Source organism: Taudactylus pleione, unplaced genomic scaffold, assembly GCF_031769625.1.
Source record: "Taudactylus pleione unplaced genomic scaffold, aTauple2 ptg000321l, whole genome shotgun sequence".
NCBI classification, from domain to species: domain Eukaryota; kingdom Metazoa; phylum Chordata; class Amphibia; order Anura; family Myobatrachidae; genus Taudactylus; species Taudactylus pleione.
This window is the reverse complement of record NW_028284722.1, coordinates 3,237,880-3,263,257: the sequence shown is the minus strand read 5'-3', so window position 1 is coordinate 3,263,257 and position 25,378 is coordinate 3,237,880. Positions and strand designations below refer to the sequence as shown.

General features: G+C 38.6%; 1 protein-coding gene across 3 annotated transcripts in view; it reads left to right on the top strand.

The window, feature by feature from the left end:
• The window catches only part of KHDRBS3 (KH RNA binding domain containing, signal transduction associated 3), a 120,978-nt gene that overhangs the window by 37,983 nt on the left and 57,617 nt on the right, over positions 1 to 25,378 (top strand). For all 3 annotated transcript variants that reach the window (XR_015869421.1, XR_015869420.1, XM_088443004.1), the window contains 4 exons: positions 10,170 to 10,297; positions 13,590 to 13,706; positions 13,866 to 14,012; positions 24,799 to 24,941. Coding sequence is in view for 1 of the 3 variants with exons in the window: in XM_088443004.1 (XP_088299130.1) it covers positions 10,170 to 10,297; positions 13,590 to 13,706; positions 13,866 to 14,012; positions 24,799 to 24,941 (535 nt within the window). In the remaining 2 variants the exon portion in view is untranslated. The remainder of the gene's footprint in view (positions 1 to 10,169; positions 10,298 to 13,589; positions 13,707 to 13,865; positions 14,013 to 24,798; positions 24,942 to 25,378) is intronic.

Genomic DNA, 25,378 nt, shown 5'->3' with positions numbered 1-25,378 from the left:
TACCAGAGCAGAAAGCAATACCCCAAGCAGGAAAGAGGAACTGCACGGATTGTGACAGGCGAAGGGTGCTAGAATGAATATTACTATAAGACCCCAAAACAGTACTTGTGTACAGACTTGATCAAAATTCTAAATTATCCTTTAATCATTTCTCCATATCCAACCAAATAACTAAGCTAATTTAAAGCGAGTAAATTAAATGTGTGCATGTATCATCTTCCATGCAATAAACATTCACATTCACCTGTACACCACACCAACATGCCAGCCACGCATTGACACACATCTCAGTCTCAGGGGTCTATTTACTAAGCAGTGTTCTGAGACAGAGTGAAAAGTGATAAGAAAGTGATAAGGTGCCAGCCAATCAGCTCCCAACTGTCATCTCACAGGCTGTGTTTGAAAAATGACAGTTGGAAGCTGATTGGCTGGCACCTTATCACTTTCTTATCACTTTTCACTCTGTCTCAGAACACTGCTTAGTAAATAGACCCCTCAATCTCACTATTTTAAATGGGGAAATAAATATGGTGGAAAAAACTTCCAACATTTTTACTTTCAATGACATGTTTACTTGATGATAGAGACTTGGGGGTCTATGTACTAAGCCTTATAGAGAGATAAAGTACCAATAAATCAGCTCCTACCTGTCCTTTTTTTTCAAACAGAGCCTGTAAAATGACAGGAGCTGATTGGTTGGTACTTTATCTATCTCGACTTTATCTCTCTCCAAGCTTTGATAAATCACCCCCTCAACTTTTAAGATTAATATGATAAGTTTTAAAAAGTTTTCACCAACTTTAGAAGTGCAAGCAAAAAACAGGTGAGTGTTGCTTATTTTCATCTGGATATTTCTCACAGGTTTTGGAAATTAATGTTTTTTTTTAACACGACAAACCTCTAATTGAATCAACCCCTTAAGCTGGCCACACATCTAAAGATTATCTGTCCAACCAGCCAACTAGTTGATTGGTTGGAATGAAAATCTGGTAAGGAATGAAAGCAAATGACAATCAGCAATTTGCTTCCAAACGCCGGAAAATGGACAAAACCTGTTGTTTGAACAAGTTCTTTAGATTTTCATCTGTTTCCTGGCATTTAGAAGCAATTGCTGATCATCATTTACTCCCATACGTTACCAGATTTTCATTCCAACCAATCAACTAGTTGGCTGGTTGGATAGATAATCTTTAGATGTGTGGCCAGTTTTAGTGTCCTTATTCCCTAGGGATAGAAAAAACTCAATAAGTTATTCCTCTTGAGAGGAACATATTTCAGGGAAACTTCATGAATTTCCTTAGAGTCAATGCATTTTGTGTTTTCAAAACATTGCAAGGGTGGTCACCATTGCTACTGCATAATCCTTATGTATTTTCACACATTTATAGGAGCTCATCAGTGCAGGATTACATTTTAGACTTACAGTGAGAAGGTCTGTGGAGACAACTTCACTGAAATAATGAAATAGCTTAGGGGAAGAGATTGAATGTTCCTTAGGAACAATAAGCTAATAAACCAGCCCTTTCAAGGAGAACAGGCTCCCAGGAAATGATCTGTAAGAGCCGTTTCCAAGAAGTATTCTCTGTTGAATAGAAGTTGTTGATTTGTAGATTTCTGCGTAATCACATGCCTGCTTAAGAAGGTGATGATTCAATTTACAGCAGATGTGGATAATTTTGTACTATATAGTTAAATAACTTAGAAATGCTCTCCCACTCATGGCCACTGTTAATGATACTTCCTGTCTGCCCACCCAGGACACTTGGTCATTGAGTGAGACTGTATAAATGTCACTCGCTAAGCCCTCATATTCAACCCTTAGTATTTTCCCTTGTGTGGTTGTTTGAACTTTTTATATTGAAGTGGTTGAGTTTTCAATGTAATTGTTTCCTGTATGGTGCTGTAGAGACTCAGTGGTGTAATTATAAAGTATAATCCTAATAGTAACCTATATCCAGAATTTGATTTACATGTTAATACACAAATTATATAAAGTTGCAAATCACTTATAACCAGATGTAGCTGAACTTCAGTCTCAGGAACCATTAGACATATACTGACTACATGGGTGCCCTAAGATCAAAAGCTGGCTATACATAGTTGTCATTAGAGACTGCTTCTTGTAATGAGTTGTTTTATTAGTTGTTGGCTTTTAAAGAAAAATAGTTTACTGGCTATATTAGCTTTGTAGCATGTACAATGTAGCATATGGCTTAAAATAAGAAGCAAATTAGTTGATAGTTTTCTGACCTTACTTTATTCTTCTCTTACAAACTAACTATCTATCTATCTATCTATCTATCTATCTATCTATCTATCTATCTATCTATCTATCTATCTATCTATCTATCATAGAGAAGTGCGCTGACCCCTGTGTTTTAGTTTTGGTTTTGGACCTGGATTCATCTTCATGTTTTGGTTTTGGTCTTGTCAAACCACCCTTAAGTGTTTTGCTTTTGGATCTGGGTTTAAAAAAAATAATAATAAAAATTTCTAAAATCATGAAATTTTTGCAATCCAAAACCTGAAATTTGGATTTAAAATCCAAATTCCGAACCATGAGAAGATCAGAACCATGACTTGGATCTGCTCGGACTCACACATTTCCAGTGGATTCAGATTTCTGGAGAACCGAGTCGCACATCTCTGATAAATGTATATATTGATAAACAAGCTAGATACCGATGCCAATAAAACGGTCTTACTTTGGTACCAGTATCCAGTTTGCTTATCCCCCGAGTGCCGCCATCACACAGTCTGTAGTTATTGTTTGACTTGGACGGCAATTGGTAGAAGTTCTATTTGAACACATTGAATGTCAGAGTGTGACATTGTGTGTTTGTGTGCACAGTTGTGTACACATGTACCTTTGATCCAACCATGCCAAAAAGCCCTATTTGGTATGCCACAGACTTTTCCACTAAGCCAAGTGTTTTGGCAGTGTCCGTGCATTATTTCCATCACTACTGTGATAAAAGTACAATGAAGGGGTACACTTACTACTGACGCTGGAATTTTATGTACTTCTGTGCATGACTCAGTCACTAATCTGGGTAAAAAGGCAAAAGGCTGAGAACCAAAATGAGCTACCCACACCATGTTGGCACTACATATGTGTGCCTGGTACACTGTAAATGACTTTGTTTGCAGCTATGATGCGAATAACATGCAAAATCCAGTAAAAAGTACAAATAGCTAGTTATAGCAGAGCGCTAAGTCATGGCAAGCATCTTACGATGCTAATATTGCGCAAAATACTATGTGAAGAAGGACACATCTGTAAATGTATACAATACACACGCACATATATGTACTTTTTATCTTTATGTGTAAATTTACAGTATGTATTTTTTTTATTTCTTTTTTTTTTTAAATGGAACTGAAGGTCCTCCATTACACTGCGAAAGCATATATTGGCCAACTAGTTCATGTATGTACATGTTCCTTGGGTTTGGCCAGAGAAGCAGTAAGTTACCTCTTCCTGATCTGACCAGGATTTGCAGAGGCAGTGGAATACCGCTCATCTGTCCTAGCAATATCTTATTGACAGATTACTGTTAGCTGGATTTCTCTTGCTGGAAAACTGATGATCAAAAACCTGCCCTACTGACAAATAAACATTTCTAAAATCATGTCATTTCTAAAATCATAAGTTGGCCTGTTAAAGAATTGAGTCTAAAACATTATTGTGTGAGCTGTAACACTGAAAAAGGTTGATTTTTTCCAGCTAAGAGGTTGACTCATTGTGATGCACTATGAACTTGACAGCTCCAAATCTTGCCAACAATTGAGAGGCATTGCCAAAACGCCGGTGGCAATTTTACTTATTGGTTTAATGATTCTGGTGTACTGTAGTGCAGTTTGTTGTAGTGTTGTGTTTTATTTCTTTATTTAGTTATATTAATCTTCTGAATCACATTAGAGTAAACTTTGGGAATTTGGAAATCATGATTTGGCAGTTACTTTAGTTTCAACTGTTTTACACTGCAGTTTATTAGCACAAAAAAGCTCAATATATCATTTAGTACCTTTAGCAAAATGTCTTTGAAAAACACTTTGTGCTTACTAAGTTATTAGACATGTATTCTGAAAATATTAAAATGCTAGGGAAAGGTTTAAGCAACTCCATTTGTACCGGTACAGAAATGAATCACTCCATTTTCAGAGTACTAACTTCTGTGTAATCATTCACATTAAATCAACGCTCTGCCCACTGGACATTTGGTGCATGCCCCAAACTCCTACAGATAGCAGCAGCTTTAGGTAAATTTCAATGTAAAAAGAATAGGCAAAAGTCAGTGCCTAAATAATATCTGCAAAATGGATCATTTCGGTCTATCCTGCATAATGAAAAAAAAGTATGCATTTATGTTTCACAAAATTGGATGTATCCTTTAAATTTCTTCAACTTAAATGTTATTGATTTATTGAGAACACTTCTGTCCTGTGCTGATTAACTGTAGTAGCCATACAGTCTAAAGCAGGGATGGGGAACCTTTTTTCTGCGAGGGCCATTTTGACATAACATTATTCATGGACCTGGTGCAGGCCACGCCCCTCCATGTGACATCACAGGGGGGCAGGGCTACAATCCACGGTGATTACTGCAATGCCCACAGCATCCTGAGATTGCTCCGGGGAGCTGCAAGGCAGCACTATGACTATCTGATGCATGCTAAGTGCGCTGCAGGTGGCACTGCTGCATAGATTTTGGCTGCAGGGTGCCATTCTAGACACCATGTTAGCCGGATGACATTAGCAGAATAAAGCTCCAAGGGCCAGACCAAATGATTCCATGGGCCTTATTCAGCCCCCTGGGCCTGAGGTTCCCCATCCCTGGTCTAAAGTGTAGCATTCTTTTTGACTAGTGGCCCATACCATACATTGCACACCCCAGTGGGAATTGTATTATACCATGGGATATATAAATGTGATAACTTTTTATGGTGCAGGTCCTATCAATTTAAGAGTCATTACCAATTCTTTAGCTTAGGTTTATTAAAAATTTGTCACAAACATGGATAGGCTATAAATCAATTTTGGCCTTTGATCTGCAATACGAATTGATGCTACGCCAGCAATATTAGTGGAGTGCAGGTATAATGCCACGTTAGCATTTAAATCCTTACAAATATATTGGCATAAACAAAGTCTGAGGAAGTGGGCATTGTGTTCATGAAATGCATTACAAAAGTTTCCGCGTACCCAACTCTTGCCATTTCTGAATTGATGGTCATCTATCTATAAAGCTAGTGATGAATTTTCGATAAACCTAAACCAAAGAACTGGGAATGACTCTTCAATTGATTGGACCTGCTCTATAAACAATGATCAAATTTGGACTTTCTCAAAGAGATTTTGCATCACTCTTTCTTTAGGCAGCAAACACTGGGCCTGATTCAGAGCCGGACGCTCTGAACGAGCGCCCGCTCTGAATCAGGGCGTTTTTTTTTGGTTTGTCCTCCTGGACGTTCACATAGCTGTGGGTTACCACCCACAGCTTATGCGAGCGTCCATGATGATGGTTGCGATGGTCAAGACCATCGTGACCATCGGGGTTGCGACGAGACCCTGCGGTAGGGTCTCGCTGCCGCAAGCCCTGGAGTGATTTTGGCTCTATCAGAGCCAAAATCACTCCCACTGACATCACTAGTGATGTCAGTGGGGCCGGACCCAGATGGTAGGCGTTCCCATGGGAGCGCCTCCGTCTGGGCAGCCACGCCCCGGCAGGCCCACCAAAGGGGGCGTGCTGTCACTCTACATCGACATCACGCCCCCTTTGGTGGGAGACCCCAAGCAACGGCTTCCCCGTCGCTCGCCGGATCTCGTGCATGCGCACGACGGAGCAGCCTCCGTCATGTGCCTGCGCATTTGGGTATCATTGACCCGCTTGCGAGCGTTCTGCGCTCACGAGCGGGTCTGAATGAAACCCACTGTCCATTAACCAAACGGTTTCCTTTGTGAGAGGGTGCAAATTACTCCCTTCAATGTTATACCTAAATTCCTTACACAGAATTGTGTGTTCTACAATAAAGTTGTGTGCTTGAGTAGCTATCTAAAGAAAACATGAAGTCTTTAGGTATTATGCTGCTATCCTTTATGTAAATGCTGAATGTATAGACATTCTGCACAGTCACCTCAGGATGAATCGCTTTGTTTTTCTTCTGTTTAATGAAAATTAAGTTATATTAAACTGTCTACATATTGGGTCCCATTAGTCACTGTTATCTCCAAACCACGATTACCCAATTTGCCTCTGGAGATGTTTTTTGCAATACGATACCCAGTGCTGTGAGAGGCATACATAAATAGCAATAAATATATGTATGGTGGAGCATTGTCTGTTGTAATCATTGCTGAAAGCTCTAAATTGATAAATCACAATACGGATCGGAGTACTACTGCTGTTATCTGTAACGTGTTATACCTTTATCTCCTAAAGCTGACTTCAATTAATTCCCTTGATCTCTACCAAAAAGCCCTTTCGTTCATATCTGCTTTATATTTTTAACCGTAGCACAAATAAGATTTTATGTTGTTTGTTTGTGCTGTTATAATACTCCATGAACATGTGTAAAGGTACAGAGGATATTAAGTGTAATGCCCAATCGCAGATTGTTGTAAATGCTTTTTCAGATGCAACATCTGTATCTTAAGGTTTTTTGTTTAATCTTTTTGCTCAGAAACCTTAATCATACATTTACTTACAGCAAAGCTTTGGTGTGTACAGACACAACCTAGCGGTACAGAATGTAATCTCTGGATTAGTAAAGCAAATCCCGCTATGCTTTTCAACCTTGAAAAATGTGATTAAAAGTAGAAGTGCCGTTTGTTCAAAAAGTAATTACACGTCACGTCATACGTTGTATGATTTTTGCAAATCATATTGTAAGTTTTATATAGAAATGGGGAGGCTATTTTAGCCCTGGCTTTACATTCGTAGGGCCTGATTCTCTACGGATCGCAATACTGCGTACGCACGCAGTTCAACTGCGATAGCAAGCTAATCCATTGCGATCGCAATGCCAACTCAGCACAGCATAAGGACGCCCACTTTACCTTACACACATCGAGTACCATCGCAACCTCACGCACACTAGCACAAGCCCTGACCTTACTCAGTAATTGCTAACAACCACACACGCTATGAGACCTCAGACTGCGTAGGGCATCACAGTGGCTAATTTATGCATTCACCTGCAATTGCGTGCGAATGTACTGGCAAGCCTGCATTTCTCCGATCCCCCCGTCACTGTGCTTCCTGTCCATCGCTCTGCAAGGGGTCTGCGTAGCATCTGCGATCGCAGTCCCAATCGCAATAGCTTTTTCGCGCACTCCAATGCATACGCATCGCAAAAACGCAACAATCAGTCGATTGCCTGCATATTAGACACTGCGATCCTTGCTGAATCAAGCCCATAGTTAATAATACAATACATTTGTGACTAGGCAAGTAGGACAAATAGACTTTTGTGTGAGACTTGCAGGGTTATCATTTGTAAAGGTTTTTCACTGTTATCTGGTTAAAAAGTCACCATTTGTAACAAAGATGAATTAGCTTCAATTGCCCCAGGAGCAGTGTCATCATTTTTGTCCCCAGAATTGAACTCTGTATTGCAATTTATTTATGTTTTTGGCAATTTTGTTTGAAACCTGTGTCACCAGCCCTGCACACTGTTCAATTTTTCATGCCCAAGTGTCAGTGAGATAAAGTTCATTTTTCTTTCTTTTTTGTTTGCTTAAAGCTATAAAACCGTCTGGTAGACATTTTTACTACTTCTAGCCGGAGTCCCCTCTTAGACTCTTATATGAAAATCGGAGGGGGATGTGAGTGGCAGGGCTAACCAAAAGCCACAGTCCAAGGATTTTGGCTTGTGATTGGTCCAGCCTCTTACACCTCCCCCATTTACATTTGTTAGCTTAATTGATTTGCTTGTTCTGTTCAACGGAACCTGAAATGTTACAGGAAAATATTTTATCTAGCTGCCAGTGTGGCTTAAACAATTATTTTAAGGCACCTGTCTCTCTTTTTAAGTGAGCATGTCTTCACTGAGACTAATGCGTAAGAATGTTTCTTGCAGGTGTGGCTCACGAGGGTAAATGGTGATCCCATAAAAAATTTGGTGATGGATCTTTGAGATGAATATATGCAGTACAGAGGGCCTGATTCAGAGCCGGACGCTATTTGCGGACGGTCGTTCTGAAAAAGGGGCCGGATATTTAAATTAAGCGCTCGCTCTTTGCGGTCTGTTGACGCCTCTATGTCTGAGCAAGCGAACAAAACATGTGCTCCTATTTTGTAAAGACGCCCCCTGGCCGCTCGCATCCTACGTCATCTCTGCTATTTATTAGATTAATCGAGTACATTGAAAGGCGTATGAACTGCTCGCTATTCTTGTGGTAGCATTTTCCTACCGCAATCATGCGAGCAGATCAGGCTAAGAGACAACCAAGTGACGTGGTCGATGACGCTGCTTTGTTAATTATGCACACCCTTAAAACGCCCGTTTTGACCATTTGGCACGCCTGCGTTCGGATCTCCACTCCCCGTTTTCAAGCACCTTCCCCTGTTACCACCCACAAACGCCTCATCCTGTCACTCAAATTACCAGGAATTCACTATTTTGCGAGCACACAATTTCCGACCGCACTGACTGGTTGGCGCATGCGCATTATGACCCATACGCATGCGCAGATGTGCGAACATCGCTCGGAACGAATGAGCGGCCGCTTACGAGCGGCTCTGAATCAGGCCCAGAGTCCCACTGAGCACTTGTCACATCTTAATAGCTTGCAGTAAATCATACTGACCGTGTGCTGTTTATCCATTACCCTTTTTAGACACATTATACTTGGGGGTTAATGCCCATTGTACTTGGGTCTCCCTAAGAACTCTGAACATGAGTGGCAAAAAATGGCAAAGAATGGGGAAAATGTACAAATTAAAACCAAATAAATTTTTTAAATAGTTTATGTCAATAAAAGATTTCCCAAAACCCTTACTCACTACTTTAATAAATATAAATGTAATATTATAAAATCCCCTAATGACACTGTTTAAAAGTTTCATTTGACTAGGGCTGTGGTTCTCAAACTCGGTCCTCAGGACCCCACACAGCTCACATTTTCCAGGTGTCCTGGCAGGTGCACAGGTATAGTCATTACTCACCCATGGGTGGAGCTAGTTATTTTACTTGTGATTTCGTGAGACCTGGAAAACATGCACTGTTTGTGGCCCTGAGGACCGAGTTTGAGAACCTGTGGACTAGGGTAAGCATTTTTTTCACCAATCTCCAGGTACTGTACTGCTTGTGTGTTGCAATCCTGTTTTGAAGTGGGTGCCAATATAACAACTTGTAGTGAATCAAATCTACAGAATGTTCACAGCAGCACAGATCATTTTTGACAGTGACAGTAGATCTAATTTAATAACATATACCATAACAACCAGTGAGCCACTTGCTTTCTTTGTCATCTTGCAATAAGCATATATAAGGTATTTGTTAATATGTTTATGTGGTTTATGTGAACAGTATGTCGGTATGTATGTACAGTATGTATGTATGGTAAAATGTGATGAAGGGAATGGAAACATGGAGGATTCTGTTGTCAAGGTAGTGTTATGAAATAGCACAGTGTGGGCTGATGAGTATGAGTGACTTTAATGAAACATAAGTTTGACATACACAAATATTATCTTGTTCCTTTTTAAATATTAGTAATATAACTTGGAACACCAACACATGTGCAGTTGTATTATTATTATTATTATTATTATTATTATTATTATTATTATTATTATTATTATTATTATTATTATTATCCTTTATTTATATGGTGCCACAAGTGTTCCGCAGCGCCTTACATAGTACATAGAAGTAATAGGTGAACAAGAAACAAGTAACTTACAGTACATTACAGTGCAGGACAAGGACACGATTTATATACATTACTGAAATAGTGATTAAAGCACTCACAATAAGCTGCCAGGAGTTGGCAGTCCCATGTTAGGTGCCCTATGGGGAGTAAAGAGTAGAAGAAAATGTAAAGAGAAGCACATGAGGGAAGAGGTCCCTGCTCATGAGAGCTTACATTCTAAGTTGTAATTGTAAAATACTAAGTACAGTGTATATATATGTATATATATATTTTCCTATTTTACTTTTCAGAGATTGAAAAACTTCAGAAGGGGGATGAGACTGAAGATGATACTGAGGACCAGTATATTGATGTAGTGATAAACAAGAACATGAAGCTGGCACAAAAAGTCCTAATCCCTATTAAACAGTTTCCTAAAGTAAGTCACCTGCCAAATCTATGTCTGATTTCCTCTTCTGTGGAGAACTGCATGGAAGCTTGACACTGCTTACATGTTTCCAGAATATCACAATTCATAGACGATATATTTTGCTAAGATAAATCACCAAACCTGGTAACCAGTTGCATTCCTAAATGTCTGCAGATCTTGCAGTTATAAATAATGCACACTAATGACAATGGTAAGAGTTTGCTACTATCTTAATCTATGGGACCACTGGTTCTCTATCAGTATAGTATTCCACATGATTAAATCAACAACAAAAAAAGAGTGCATCTAGTTTCAAAGTTATTTCTAGTTAACTTCAATACAAGTCCATGATATGTATTGATGTTTTTGAAAATTATAAAATTTACTGTGCAATACTTCGCCATTATTACAAAACAAGGGGAATATCTTTTTTGTACGCTTTTTCTAATCTTCAGTGTTTGTTTGTTTTTGAATGTATATAAAAAATCATTTTAGAATATCATTGGATTATATTTTTCAGATACTATAATAGGGATACATCCAAGCGTACTTATTGAGATGGAATGATGTATTGCAATTATAATTGTCCAACTATTTAAGTTTTTTCCTGTTGAACTTTTTTGTCATTTTAATATTATCTATTAAAAGTTAATTTTTAAATCCTTATAGTACATAAATTGAGTGCTCACAAAACAGAGTTCTTTTCTATCCTTCTCCCTTGTTATCCATACATCATAACTCTAGTGAGCATCACCGTTGCCTTAATAAACATCCACAATTAATTGAATATATGATAGGAATAGCGGTTTGTTACAACTATATATAATAATCGGTCAGTGCGACGAACTTTCCCCTTCCCCTTTTCCTTAAGTAAATACCAATTACATCCTACAAATACATATAGAGAACAAATAATTACAGCTTTATGAGTTATGAGAAAATAGAAACAGAAAACACAAAGCAGAATGTAGGAGGTGATGACAGATAGGATGGAGAGAGGACCTTATTCAGAGGTGGCCGTACGGTCTACGACTGCATGGCCGCCTCGATGTTTTGCCAGTGCGCATGCGCGTGCATGAGACCCGCTATGACCGACAGCGCCGGTCGTAGTGGGTCTCTTTCCAAAGGGGGCGAGCTGTCAATGTTGAAAGACAGCTCGCCCCGTTTGGAAGGCGGGCCGGGGGGGTGGCAGCCCAAACGGAGGCATTCCCATGGGAACGCCTGCCGTTTGGGGGAGGCCCCACTGACGTCACTAGTGATGTCAGTGGAGAGCTTCCGGCTCTGACAGAGCCAGAAGCTCTCCGGGGCTTACGACAAGTGAGACCCTACCCTAGGGTCTCGTCGTAAGCCCTGATGGTTCCGATGGTCTCTGACCATCGCGACCATCACCCGAGCGGTCGTTAGAGCTGTGGGTGTTAACCCACAGCCTAACGACCGCAACAGAGGCGGGCGGTCAGGATGCAAGTGGCCGCCCAGTTTCTGAGCAACCGCTTGCATCCTCCGACCGCCTCTGAATGAGGCCCAGAGACCCCTGACTGTAATAGCTCACACACCAGTAAGACTATGGGGTAGTGAGAAATAAGTGGATAGGGCAGCTGGACCATAAGAAGTAAGTTAATTTAAGATGAGGTGGAATACGCAGATGCACTAACTGCATACTTATTGTACTTGTTATAGATAAACAAATTCATAGAACTATGCAGCATTACTTATACTTCCACAATTTATAATTACAATGTAGCAAATGGAGCTGAAACATGGTTATTAGTCTATAAAATATTAGATAGATAAGCAAGTAAAAAAATCAAACACTTCTGCAAGTACTAATTTGTGCATCAAATAGTGTGTAAAGTTGTGTCCACTTAAATCTAGCCTCCTTATGCGTTAAATAGAACTTCTAGTCGCATCATGCCGTGGCTCGACTCGGTAGCACTGAGCGTCTTTGTGTGCGACTTTTTGCTTTAAAATGCCCTTATTCTCAAAGCAGTGCAAATATGATGCACAAGCAGCTTATGCTGATTAAAATGATATGCAGCATACATATATTCTATATGTGACTGTGGCTGTATCTGCATGTGAAATGCTACTTTACAGTGTTAACAGCTGCTGACACTGTAACGTAATGCATTTGGCATGCAGATACAACTGCAGTCGCGCACAGAATATCGGCATGCTGCATATAATTTTAATCAGCTCAAGTCTTGCTTGTGAGTGCTATTCGCACAAAAAGTTGCTTGACGCTACTGAATCGCACAGCACTTACGCTTATGTGTAATGCGACTTGTAGAGCATGGAGGATAGATGTATGTGGACACATGTAGTAAGGCTTTTCTGGTGACTTCTCTGGTAGATGAGGAAAATATGTAGATACTTCAGTAGAACAACCCTGGCAATACAATCCTTAAGCTATGAGCAAATGTTTATTATACTATTTCTTCTGTATTAACAATACTAGAAGCATTTGAGCCATGCCATGGAAAAGCAGTTTTTGTGGCATCACTTCCTTTAATTCAACCATTCCCAATGCATTTAGCATGTACAGTACAGGCTGAGTCTCCCATATCCAATATGCTTGGGACCAGGGGTCTGTAATTTGGAATCTTTGCATATCATAATGAAATATCTTGGGAATGGGACCCAAGTATACACACAGAATGCATTTATGTGTTATGTACACCTTATACACACAGCCTGCAGGTAATTTTATACAATATTTTCAATAATTTTGTGGCTCAAGCAAAGTTTGTTTACAGAAATTAAATTCATTTATGTTTCATATACACCTTATACACACAGCCTGAAGGTAATTGTATACAATATTTTTAATAATGTGTGCCTTAGACAAAATTTGTGCACATTGAACCATCAAAAATCAAAGGTTTCATTATCTCAGTCATGCCTAAATATTTCCGTATTTCGGAATATTCCGTATTTCGGAATATTTGGATATGAGAGACTCAACCTGTATAAATAATTTGTAAGATTTACGTTTTTTTAAACACTATCATTACTTTTTGTTGCTTTCTATATTGTCCATATAATATAGTAATTATATGATTTAAAATGATGGTATTTAAAAATAAAACCACATCACTACTCTTTCTCTGTTTCTCTGTGTTTCATGAATACATTAAAAAGAATAGTCAATTTACATGTGAAGAGACAACTGTATAAATTGTCAATGATCAAATAATTGGGTGAAATGGATAAACAATTATTACAATGCAGACACTGTCGCAATATATGTAATTAAATATTGCTTGCATATATAATATATTATTTTTTTTCTGTCATTGCATAGTTTAACTTTGTTGGTAAACTCTTGGGTCCACGTGGCAATTCCCTGAAAAGATTACAAGAAGATACACTAACTAAAATGTCCATACTTGGAAAAGGATCTATGAGGGATAAAGCAAAGGTAATTTTTAGAATTCTCCTATATTTATACCACAATAATCTGAACAGGATAAGAGTTGATTTCTTATAGTAAGAATCCGTATCTGGCACAATGTAGTTTAAGCTTACCTTCGGTATGCTGCCATAATTAAAGCTAATGTGGTCTTTAAATTTACTACAGGAAGAAGAGCTCCGAAAAAGTGGAGAAGCAAAATATTTCCATCTAAACGATGACCTTCATGTTCTCATTGAGGTGTTTGCTCCACCAGCAGAAGCCTATGCCAGAATGGGACATGCTCTGGAAGAAATTAAGAAGTTTCTTATTCCAGTTAGTATTTTTTTAATATTTTGGGAAAAAATGTAAATTAAAAAAACATATCTTTGTTAAAAATGACATTGCCTTGCCATATTCTGTTCTCTGAGTATAGCAATTTGTATTTATGTTACCTAGAAGACTGCAAATCAATCACAGAACCCTTTTAGAGATTTTAATACCTGTGCCCTATCTCTTATGTTTATGCAAGGTAATGCAAGAAAAGGAAACATCTAATACCTCAATTTGTTTTCTACGTAACCAACTCTAAATTATTGTTCTTTAAATGTCTATTTTAAATAAAGGGGATAGGACTTATGGCATGTTGGATGGACCTAGAGATGTGTCCTCATACATCTAGCCTTAATATGACACGGCCCACGTGGTACAAGATGTCTGGCGGTAGTGAGCAGCCAGGTCGTTGCAACTCTGCTAGCGCTTGGCATGTTTTTTGGCAAAAAAGCATTTTGTGTTGGGAGTAGGATGCTTCAGGATACTAACTGATTGACTTGATATGCGACACTTGTATATCTGTGTGCAACTGAGTCTGTATACTGAGCATAATGGAACTTGCCGTGAAAATAAGCAGTGGCCGCTGCATCATAGCACTTTGTATACAGAATCACAGGCTCAGAACATTGTTCGGGCACTAATGGATCCCCCGAGGCTATCCAATTAGTCTCAGTGCGCCTGATGCTGACACTTATAGTGGTTTTTTTTTTCCATTACCTGTTGTGTCTTGAGAAAAAATCCACAAAAAGTGCAGCTTTTTCACTGCCGCAAAGGCGAAAACACATATCTCCTTGAACTTCTCACAGATCCTATGTGTTTGTGGCCAAAATATCCTATTATGTCATATGAAATAATTGGATTGGGGAAGAAAAAACATAGGCAAAAAATGGAGATAATCAGTGAAAATTCCTCTTTTTTTGTCAATCATGGCTAATTGGATACCCTCCTCAGTCGCACACAGATATACAAATGTTTCATATCAAATTTATTAGTGCAGTCTTTTGGTGTATCCTATTCGCATTGCATTGTACCTAAGACTCATTTTGGCAAGAAAGAAGCCCAGCACTAGCAGAATCGCACAGGTCCAGGCGTGACGAGGGGGTCTGTTTGGCGCAACTGCAGCAATGATATATGAGGACACATTTATAGTTATGTACATACAGTTTTTCAGTTATTATATTTTTGCATCAACAGTTTTTATTGATTTTGTACCATACAGTTAATCATTTTAGGTTAAATAAAAATATATATTAGGCCAAAAACATATGCAAACGTGTAGTATATATTTTATTTTTTGAGAAATACATTAGTATCCATAAAAGAAAAAAGAATATATTAGTATATAAAATAAAGGATAACCCCAAAAATATTTAATAGCCAGCACTGTTTGGCAGAATGTTCCAAATGAAGCTACATACAGTATAGTATAAAAGTAAAAACTACGGAGCTGATTCTGAGTTGGGAGAAAAGCAACAAATAAAAGCATATAATTTTACACTTTGGTGGGGCAGATGTAAAATGTGCATAGAAATTTAGATTTGTGGGCTACATACAAAAGCAGCCAGTATTTATGCTACATGCTAAAATAATATATAAATTTGCACCCCTTGCATTGCAGCATGGTTTGTTCCAGATACAAAGTTCTTGCTTTATTTTCTTTGCTCCCTCCTCAGAATCAATCCCTGAATCTCCATCCTTGCTATATCCTTCAATATGAGTTGAATGGTGCAGTTATGATGTCGACACGGTTGAAATGTCAACATTGAACATGTCTTCATCTGCAAAATGTCAACATGTGAAATGTCAACATTCTGCAGGGACCACAAGGTTATAGTTGGGCTGCGGCAGTGGGGGTTAAGGTTAGGTTATAGAAGGGGAGGGTTAGGTTTAGGCACTAGGGGGAGGATTTAGGGATTAAGGATACCTACAACCAGAAACACAGCTGGATGAGCCTGAAGTCATCATCAGCTGACCACCGGACCCAGAAGACATTTCATGGGTGCATGTCGACAGTATGACCATGTTGATATTCTCATGTCGACATTATGAATGACAACATAATGACTGTCGACAAAATATACTACACCCATTGTCAATAGTTTAAGATCAGATTAGATGTTAGCAACCAATGGAATTATCCAGGTATTAGTCTTGGGTCCTGTTATATATATTACTGTACTTGTGATCAAGAATATAGGTAGGTCTTTTACAGATGATACAGAGGTTTCCATTAATGTTAAAGGAGTAAAACAAAATGTGTAAGGATTTAGAGAAAAAAGAGTAATGGAATAAAATTATCATTTGTGACCAGCAAATCGGAAAGTAGTATACTGTACACAAGGAATGCAGTGTCAACATGACAGATCTTGGAGTTAGTGTCAAAAAATATGAAGGTCAGCAAGCTAAGTGTGGCCAAATTATTGGTAAAGCCAGTTGAGTAGTTAAAAAATGATTGAAGACAGAAAATTTAAAATAAAGTTTAGAGAAGGATTACTAGCATGACGATAGAGGTGACATGATAAAATAATTCAAATACTGTATATCAAAATGAGCATGGAAAACTAAAAAGTAACAGAAGAATAAATGTTTCCTAGATGTCCAAGTCCCAGTCATAACCTCATTGTACAAAAAAGTAGGATGTGATTGGGACTTGGGCACTTGGTTGCAGTGAATTTACAAGTATAAAGTTGCTGGCATTTATTGCGTAGAGTGGTTATTTTATTACTACAGGTTGAGTCTCCAATATCCAAAATGCTTGAGACCAGGGCTATTTTGGATATTGGAATATTCCGTCATTTGGAAAATTTGCATACCATAATGAAATATCTTGGGAATGAGACTCAAATCTAAACACAGAATACATGTATGTGTTATATAAACCTTATACACACAGCCTGCAGGTCATTTTATACAACATTTTCAATAATTTGTGGCTCAAAGTTTATCTACATACTTGAAATTCATTTATGTTTCATATACAGTATACCTTATACACACAGCCTGCAGGTAATTTTATACAATATTTATAATATTTTTGTGCCTTAAACAAAGTTTGTGTACATTGAACCATTAAAAAGCAAAGGTTTGACTATCTCAGTCATGCTAAAAACATTCTGTATTTCGGAATATTCCGTATTTGGGAGACTCAACCTGTATTAAGGGTTTTTTAAGAATGTTTATTTCTTTTATATGTGTAATTAATATTGTGCTTATAAAAAGCCGCTTCAACATGTTAATCTAAATTTAAGGATATACGATGGTCTCTAGTTCAGCACCATTTTTTGTATATGTTTTCAAATAGGAAAATATGAGTTCCTCCAGTTTGGGTGCAGAATAACACGGATTGTATTTAGTGAAACCTATAATTGTACTATTATCCCCTCTAAGCGCCAGTATTCTATTCTGTTTTCAGTTCTTAAGGAAACTAACTTGTACTGCCCCCATAATTATTAAAAATATATAGTAGTACCCAATAAATATTTTATAAAAATCAAGGTGTCCTCATAAGTTTTAAAAAAGGAAATATTACTGAATCCTTATATAAAATAATATTAAGATTATCACTTTAATGGGACACATAGTATATAAAAGATGATCTTTTCATTTATCTGTCTAGAGAATAGTGAAGCTCCAGCTAAGATTATTAGCTGCTCATTTTTTTTTAAGAGGATTTATTTTATTGTGTTAGTAGTATGTTTTCCTGGTTACTGCACATGTACATCTTGTGGAAGCCTCTGCTGTGAATTGGTCTTTGAAGACCAGGATTTGATTTGCATGTAATGAAAAGCTTTTAAAGTACAAAGTTATGTAGCCATTCACTCAATCAAATGTCACTGTCTGGATTAAGGCAGTTCTCTACCAGGGTATTGAAGAATGCTTTCAGTTTAATGACCAAATGAGGTCAGGCAAGTCCAAATAGACTGTTTGACGAGCTCCGAAAATCTGGGAACTTTTTAGACAGACAGTCATTTCATCTCGATGGAGTCGCTGCTCTGCGCAGTAAAAATGGATGGTAGGCACATTTCTGACAGGTTTGTTTGGTCTGTAACTAAATTTATTCTGTATGAATAGAAATCATGTTAGGCTTATCTTGCCAAGAAGATATAGAAGAGTTACTTCAATCTGGACCTCTTATACCTTCAGCAAGTTTTATTTTGAGAACTCGTCTGTGTTGGAACTTCCGGAATAATTATATAACTGTATAAATTAGGTTTATTCACCATCTACCTTATGGAGGAAATCTAGAAAATGTAAAAGTATTCGAGAGTTAGTTGAAATAGGCACATATTTATCAGATGAGATAAACCTAAGGCAACTGAGCAACATACAGATGAGTCCCTATACATTTAGCCTCCCTGTGCGCTAAACAGCCCTTCTAGTCGCCCCATGCCGTGGCGTGACTTGATATCGCAGAGCGTCTTTTTGTGTGACTTTTTACCTTCAAATGCATTTTATTCCCATAGGGATGCAAATAGTTAACACAAGCAGCTTCTGCTGACTAAAATGATATGCATCATGCCTATATTCTGTGAGCATCTGCGGGTGTAACTGCATGTGAAATGCTACATTACAGTGTCAGCGGCTGTAACACTGTAGCATTTTACATACAGATACACCTGCTGTAACACACAGAATATAGGCATGCTCAGAGGTGCCGAGATGGGGGGGGAGCGGGTACAAATTACCCGGGCCCGGGGTTGCAGGAGGGGCCCGAGTCTGGTACCGCTCCCCCCCTCATTCATCATAGCAGCCCAGCACAGACTGCTGTGTGCTGGGCTGCACTGGGTGACTGCTTGCGGCTGCTATGAAGCAGCCACAGTAGTCTCCTATGCCTGTTGGAGGAGCAATCAAGCTGATCTCCCCCCCCGACTGGTGATGCGCCAGGCTGAGGGGGCTCAGAGCGACACCATTGCCAGCGCGCAATGCAGCTTTGTGGTGCTGCAAAAAATTTTTTCCCTCAAAGGGGGCATGGCCACGCCTCCCACGATTAGGTCACGCCTCCTTTACTCAGGCCCGTCGCAGCTCTTGGCGGGCCTGGCTATGCTGCATATTATTTTAATCAGCAGAAGCTGCTTGTGCTAAATATTTGCATCACTCTACGAATAAGATGCATTTGATGGTAAAAAGACACACGAAAAGATGCTCAGCGCTACGTGTCACACGGAGCTCCCGCGTTATGTGTCGCGACTTGTAGCGCATGGAGGATAGATGTATATGGACAAATCTGTAACAGTTTGTGTTTTTCTAATTGGAGCACTGAAGGTGCGTGCAGTCTTCTTATTAAACTTGTGTCTATTATGAAATAGCGTATATAAAGATTTTACATTGAGCTGTACAATACTGATACAAATGATGTAAATAAAGGACCATGTTAATTTAAACAAGCACGATATACTGTATCTCCAGAGAAGTGTGTGAATATAATTTACATATTGACAAATATGACATACAGTACAGTATTTATGTAGCATTTCAGTATGCTATACATTGTTCCTTTCTTTTTTTCTTATTAAAAAGAAGATTTTATCTCTACACTTTCCTGATCATAACACCACCCCCATCCCCCCCAAAAAATATGATGGAATGAATAACCTCTTAACAACAACAATATGTTTGTCTCATGCATTCTTGAAATATTTTACCTTACAATCACCTATGGTACCTCAGTTACTGGGAAACTATTTCATGTCTCTACCACACTGCAAAACATAGTTACTTAATAACATTTTAGCTCTGTCTAAACATTTAATGCTGTACAGGATTATCCCCCCCAAATAAAAAAAGTGTGGTACATATTAGTCATGTCAATTATTTGAAGCTTTTGAGGCAAATCTTCTATTTAAGGAGTCAGTCTATGGGGTATATTTACTAAAGTGAGGGTTTTTAGAAGTGGAGATGTTACCCATATCAACCAATCAGATTCTAGCTATTATCTTCTAGAAGGTGCTAGATAAATGTTAAGAAGAATCTTATTGGTTGCTATGGGCAAAATCTCAGCACTTTAGTAAATATACCCGTAAAGGTATTGAGAACTTGGCAAATCAATTTACTAGGACTTTTAACCAGGGAGGGGGACCGGTACCCACTGAGAGTATGAAATGTTCAAGCTGGGGGTATGATACATTTTTAAATATGCAGATTTATATGAGTATTTAGTAATATTTTTCTTTAATTAAATTATTCATTGTGTTTGGGGCTGTTTTTTTTTTTTATTCCTCAAGACCTCAAAAATTAGGTTTACCCCCTATGACCAGTTTACTTTGATTTTATACTACAAAATTATCAGGCATTATTATAACTGACGAGGAGTACAATAATAAAAGTATGAAAACTGATGGGGTATGAGCACTTAAAGGTTAAGAACCACTGAACTAGGATATAGTGACATCACATAAACAGGAGTTTAGGCTGCACTTATTGATATTGAGTCAGCCTATTGCATGATGGCAATTAACACTAGGTTATAAAGCACAGAACCATAATTGCCAATATATTCATAAATACTTAATAAAGTCTGACTTTTTTCCCAACTGCTATACATTTCTAGCCTAGTTGGCACTCTTTTCTTCTGAAGACTATTTTTTAAATAAAATGTGCTGCGTAGTATTCCCCTGTCTTCACAGTTCTGTTTAAGTAGGAATAAAATGAACAAGCCAAGGACGGTACATTTTACCTACCATTACAGAATGTGAAAATGTCTTTATTTAATGCTTCAATGTCCTTGAAATATTGTATCAACTTACAAAGCTCCTTCTGTTTTTCCGGATGCAAGGATGTGCTTTTTGTGGTTCTGAAACTGTGAAGTCTCAATGGCAATCCCAAACTCCTTTTCTTTATAATGATATAGATCGTGTTCTAAATATAATTAACATGTCAGCCTCTCTTAGGGTATAGAACCTTTTTAATGAGGCAAAGCTAAGATATATTCATGCCCACGGTCATGTATCCCATATGTGTGGAAAATTTGAAATCTCTTAATCATATTTTCTCCAGAGCACCTGCTCATTTCCACACCTAAAGCTGACCGGGATCAGGACATAAAGCCATGAGATAGCTCCTGTGATAGAATGTATCAAATACTGTAGCACAATGCTTAAAGATTCAACTAACAGATCTATCTTGCTGCAGCTACGGTAGCTGTCACATTTCCGTATATATATTCAAAATGTAAAATATAAGTGTTGGCTTATATATAAAATGTTTTAGTCATTTCCCATAGACCACTCAATCAACCAACCAACCAACCAACCCAATTCTACCATTTTGCCATTATATTTTGGGCACAATAATCAGCTCTTCTGTTTTTTTGTTCATACTACCTGGAACCCAAAAGCAATATCTGGGCTCCCACTAAACAATTCAAAAGAAACTTATTGTACTGTAGATAAATAATGGTGTAAGCTTGTATGATATACTGATGAAACATACCTGACTACTGAATGTGTCAACATTATCATTTAAATCATGTAATTATACTAACGTTGATCATCAGTCAATGTTGATCCCTATGGACCACTAGTATGCATTTAACGTACTGTACTTGTATTACTGACTTTCTTCTTAACACCTAGATTGGTCATATCCATCATTCAGTATTGATCTTTGCTTTTGATGTTTGTTTTTGTCAAATGGGTTGGACCCCAGTTTGAGGGTATAGAGTAAACTGTAGCCAATTAGTTATATTGCGTGGTCGATAATGTTAGGTAGGACATGGCTGCTTGTGACAGGGGTACTTATTACAGAATGTCAATGGCAGGACACTACGGACTAAAGCCAGCATTAAACTGAACTATTATTGTCCAGACCGAAGCAAGATGGTTATCATTTAGTGTACAGTATGTATATGAAAGATAATTGTTCAACATTTGAAAATAGCAGAAAAATAATCAGAATCATTTGATTTGATTATCAAACATGTTTGATCTTCCTAACCATCATTTTGACGATTTCATGCAGTGAACTATTCAATATGTCTATACATCATTCCCTGCATGAACATACATCTATCATCAGACCATCTCCCAGTCCCTCATTTAATGGATCATCCTGAAAAATCTTGCAGTCTATTACTAGCATTAAATAAATAATACAAGAGGGGCCCCCAATAACAGAGTGTAGTGATGTGAGGTATCTTTCATTGTAATATAAGGTTATTTTTTTAATTGTATCTCTATATGAAACCAAGTTCATGCTTCCAGTTTCTTTATGGTAGCAGTAGCCCACAGTATATTAGGATTAAAATTCTAGAGCTAATGTAGGACCCAAGAAAATCAGACACCAGCATTAGGGACCTCATTCAGAGTCGGTCGAAGCGGCCGCACGGTCGTATGGGGAAAGGGGTCAGATATTCAAATGATTCCCTCGCAAGTTGCATCCCTAAGTTCGGATCGGTAGCTGGCCAACCAAGGGGAGGAAGCGGTTGGAATTCAAAAGAATACGCCCCCTTCTCGTACGCATTGCACGTCATCTCCAGGCATATAAGGATTAATCGAGACCATCGGGAACCATCGGAACTGGTCGTAGAGCTTAAGGTTGACCATACCCTCTCTTAAGCTCTACGATCATGTCGGTGTAAAAACCTCCCATGTCACATGTGCCATGACGCTACTTTGTTAATTATGCACTCCCATAAACCGTATGCACTCCCATAAACCATATGCACTCCCATAAAATGCCGTTCGCATAATTAGGCATGCCTGCGTTCGGATCTCCACTTCCCCGTTTTCAAGCACTTTCCCCTGTTACCACCCACAAACGCCTCATTCTGTCACTCAAACTACAAACCTGGCTGTGTTCAAGGAGAGGGAAATTTCTGATCGTAGCGGCTAGTTTGTGCACGCGCATTGCGAACTTTACGCATGCGCAGTATAGCGAAATTGGGTGGTGAATGACCGTGCGGCCGCAACGACCGACTCTGAATGAGGTCCTAAGTCTTTAGGTCATCGGTTATTGTCAGGCCTCTTTAAAGATCTGAACAAATCAGCTAATTGATATATTTTAAGAGGAGTGGTCTGATTTTAAATTGCAATAGTTCAAAAGTGGAACCCCTTTTACTTCTCTAGATGGTTTCACATTTTCTCTTGGTCTTGTTACATTTCTATATTCTGCATTAAAAACTAAATTCTCTGAAGTTATTGCTACGCTATGTATATGTAGTAATTCTATTTATCAAAAACATCCTTTATTTATTGTAAGGGGACAATTGGCATACAAATCCTACGGATAAGAATAAACACTTAAATAGACACAATAACAAGACAACAATACATGTTTATACAAATACAAAATGTAAAAAGTGATAAAGCACACATGCAAGTTAAACAGAAAATCATAACAATCAACCAATCTGACGAGACCTGCTGTAGGGGGCAAATGTAATAGCCTGCAAATTGCAGACATCAACCAGATCCCTGCCAGACTGGATGATGTTTTAAAGGGGCAATCACTTAAAAGGTAAAATCAGGATGGTTTTGCCTTTTTAAATGATTGCTCCTTTAAAATAAAGTCCAGACTCGCTGGGATCTCGCTCATGTCTACAATATGCAAGCTATTCAATTTTCTCCATAGGTCGGATAGCTTTCTACTCGTGAGAGCTTAGAATCTAGAGTTTAGAATTGAGGGCCTGATTCAGACCCGCTCGCAAGCGCATTGCGCTCGCAAGACGGTTGATGGTGGCCCAGTGCGCAAGCATGAGCTCCGGAGCGAGCGCAGAAAGCGCTCACTCCGGGACTCACTACAAAAGGGGCGGCTGTTGATGATGATTAACAGCTCGCCCCATTTTGGAGGCGTGGCGGGGGGTGGCTTCACAAACGGAGGCGTTCCCTTGCGAACGCCTGCCGTTTGTGGGCAGCTCCACTGACATCACCAGTGATGTCAGTGAGAGAGCTTCCGGCTCTATTCGAGCCAGAAGCTCTCTGGAGCTTGCGGCCACGAGACCCTACCACAATTGTCTCATCGCAAGCCCAATGGTGGCGATGGTCTTGACCATCGCGACCATCATCATGGTCACCCACAGCTAGCGAGCGGCCAGGAGGTCACTCCTAAAAGAACCAGTGCCCGCCCTGATTCAGAGCGAGTTCTCGCTTTTTGCAAGCACCTCTGAATCAGGCCCTCAGAGTGTAGGCCCCTTAAGTGAACAGTTCAAGGCTTATCTAATGATGTGTGATTTGCCAAAATCAGAGATATTTGTTGGGTTTTTTTTAAAGGCAAAATCCAGTATAACACAAAATGCTGGGTTTTTCCTTTAAAAAAATCATGCTTTGAATTTCATTGCAGAAATTGCTGAAACTGGCAATTTTAAAAGTGCATTTTTAAACAAACCTCTGTTTCTTGGGCTACTAGTTTCAAGACAATGGAGTTACCCTTATCAGCATGTAGCCTCACTGACATCATGTGCAATATATTGTAGTTTTAATCACATTCTACATTTCAATCCCATCTTAGACCTTTATCCACCTCATTGCCATGGGTGAAACCATATTTCATGCTCACTTGTACCAGCCGTCCTCACTTGAGATAAAGGATTTGCCAATTAAACATGATCCATGAATTCCTGACTGTAGTGAAGCCAAAAAACAACTAGATTTACAGATCATTTAATGCAACTTGTTCCTTCCACGCTTATGTAAACAATAGGATAAAGGAGTGTAAGCGGAATGGAATCTTATTGAATTTAATTAACGCATAGCGATCACCTACACAGTGCTGACTTTTATAGATGTTCTGATATACAGAACAGGAAATAGAATGCCATTATTTTATAAACTGTTCTTGTCTGTTGTACACATAGGATTACAATGATGAAATCAGACAGGCCCAGCTGCAAGAACTCACATACTTAAATAATGGATCTGAAAACGCAGAAGATCCAGTAGTAGTACGTGGAAAGCAGTCAGTCCGTGCACGTGGAGCACCAGTATCTGCATTGTCAAGGTAATTTTATGTTTTAAGAGAAATGTTATCAATGTTATGATTAGAGATGTGCGGGTCCAGATTTCTAAAATTTGAACACACCCGAAATTAGGGGTTCCGCATAGGGTCAAGGTTCGGATTCACTTTTGTGACCCGGTTCAAACCGAGTCCCGATTCTGATCTGTTGCCGGCTCAGAACTCGGATTTCAAAAAATTGGATTTGGACATTTTAGCTGTTTTTATTGATTTTTATCGATTTTTATCTGAATCCAAAACCAAAACACTTGAGGGTGGTTTTGTAAAATCAAAACACGTAGATGAATCCAGATCCAAAACCATCCAAAAACTATTATCAGCAAGTGTTTTAGAATAAAATATATTTTCTTATATCATTGGTAGAAGCGAAAATGTGACATTTGTGATTCAGAAGCTGAACCAATTAAAAACCTTATTTTTTC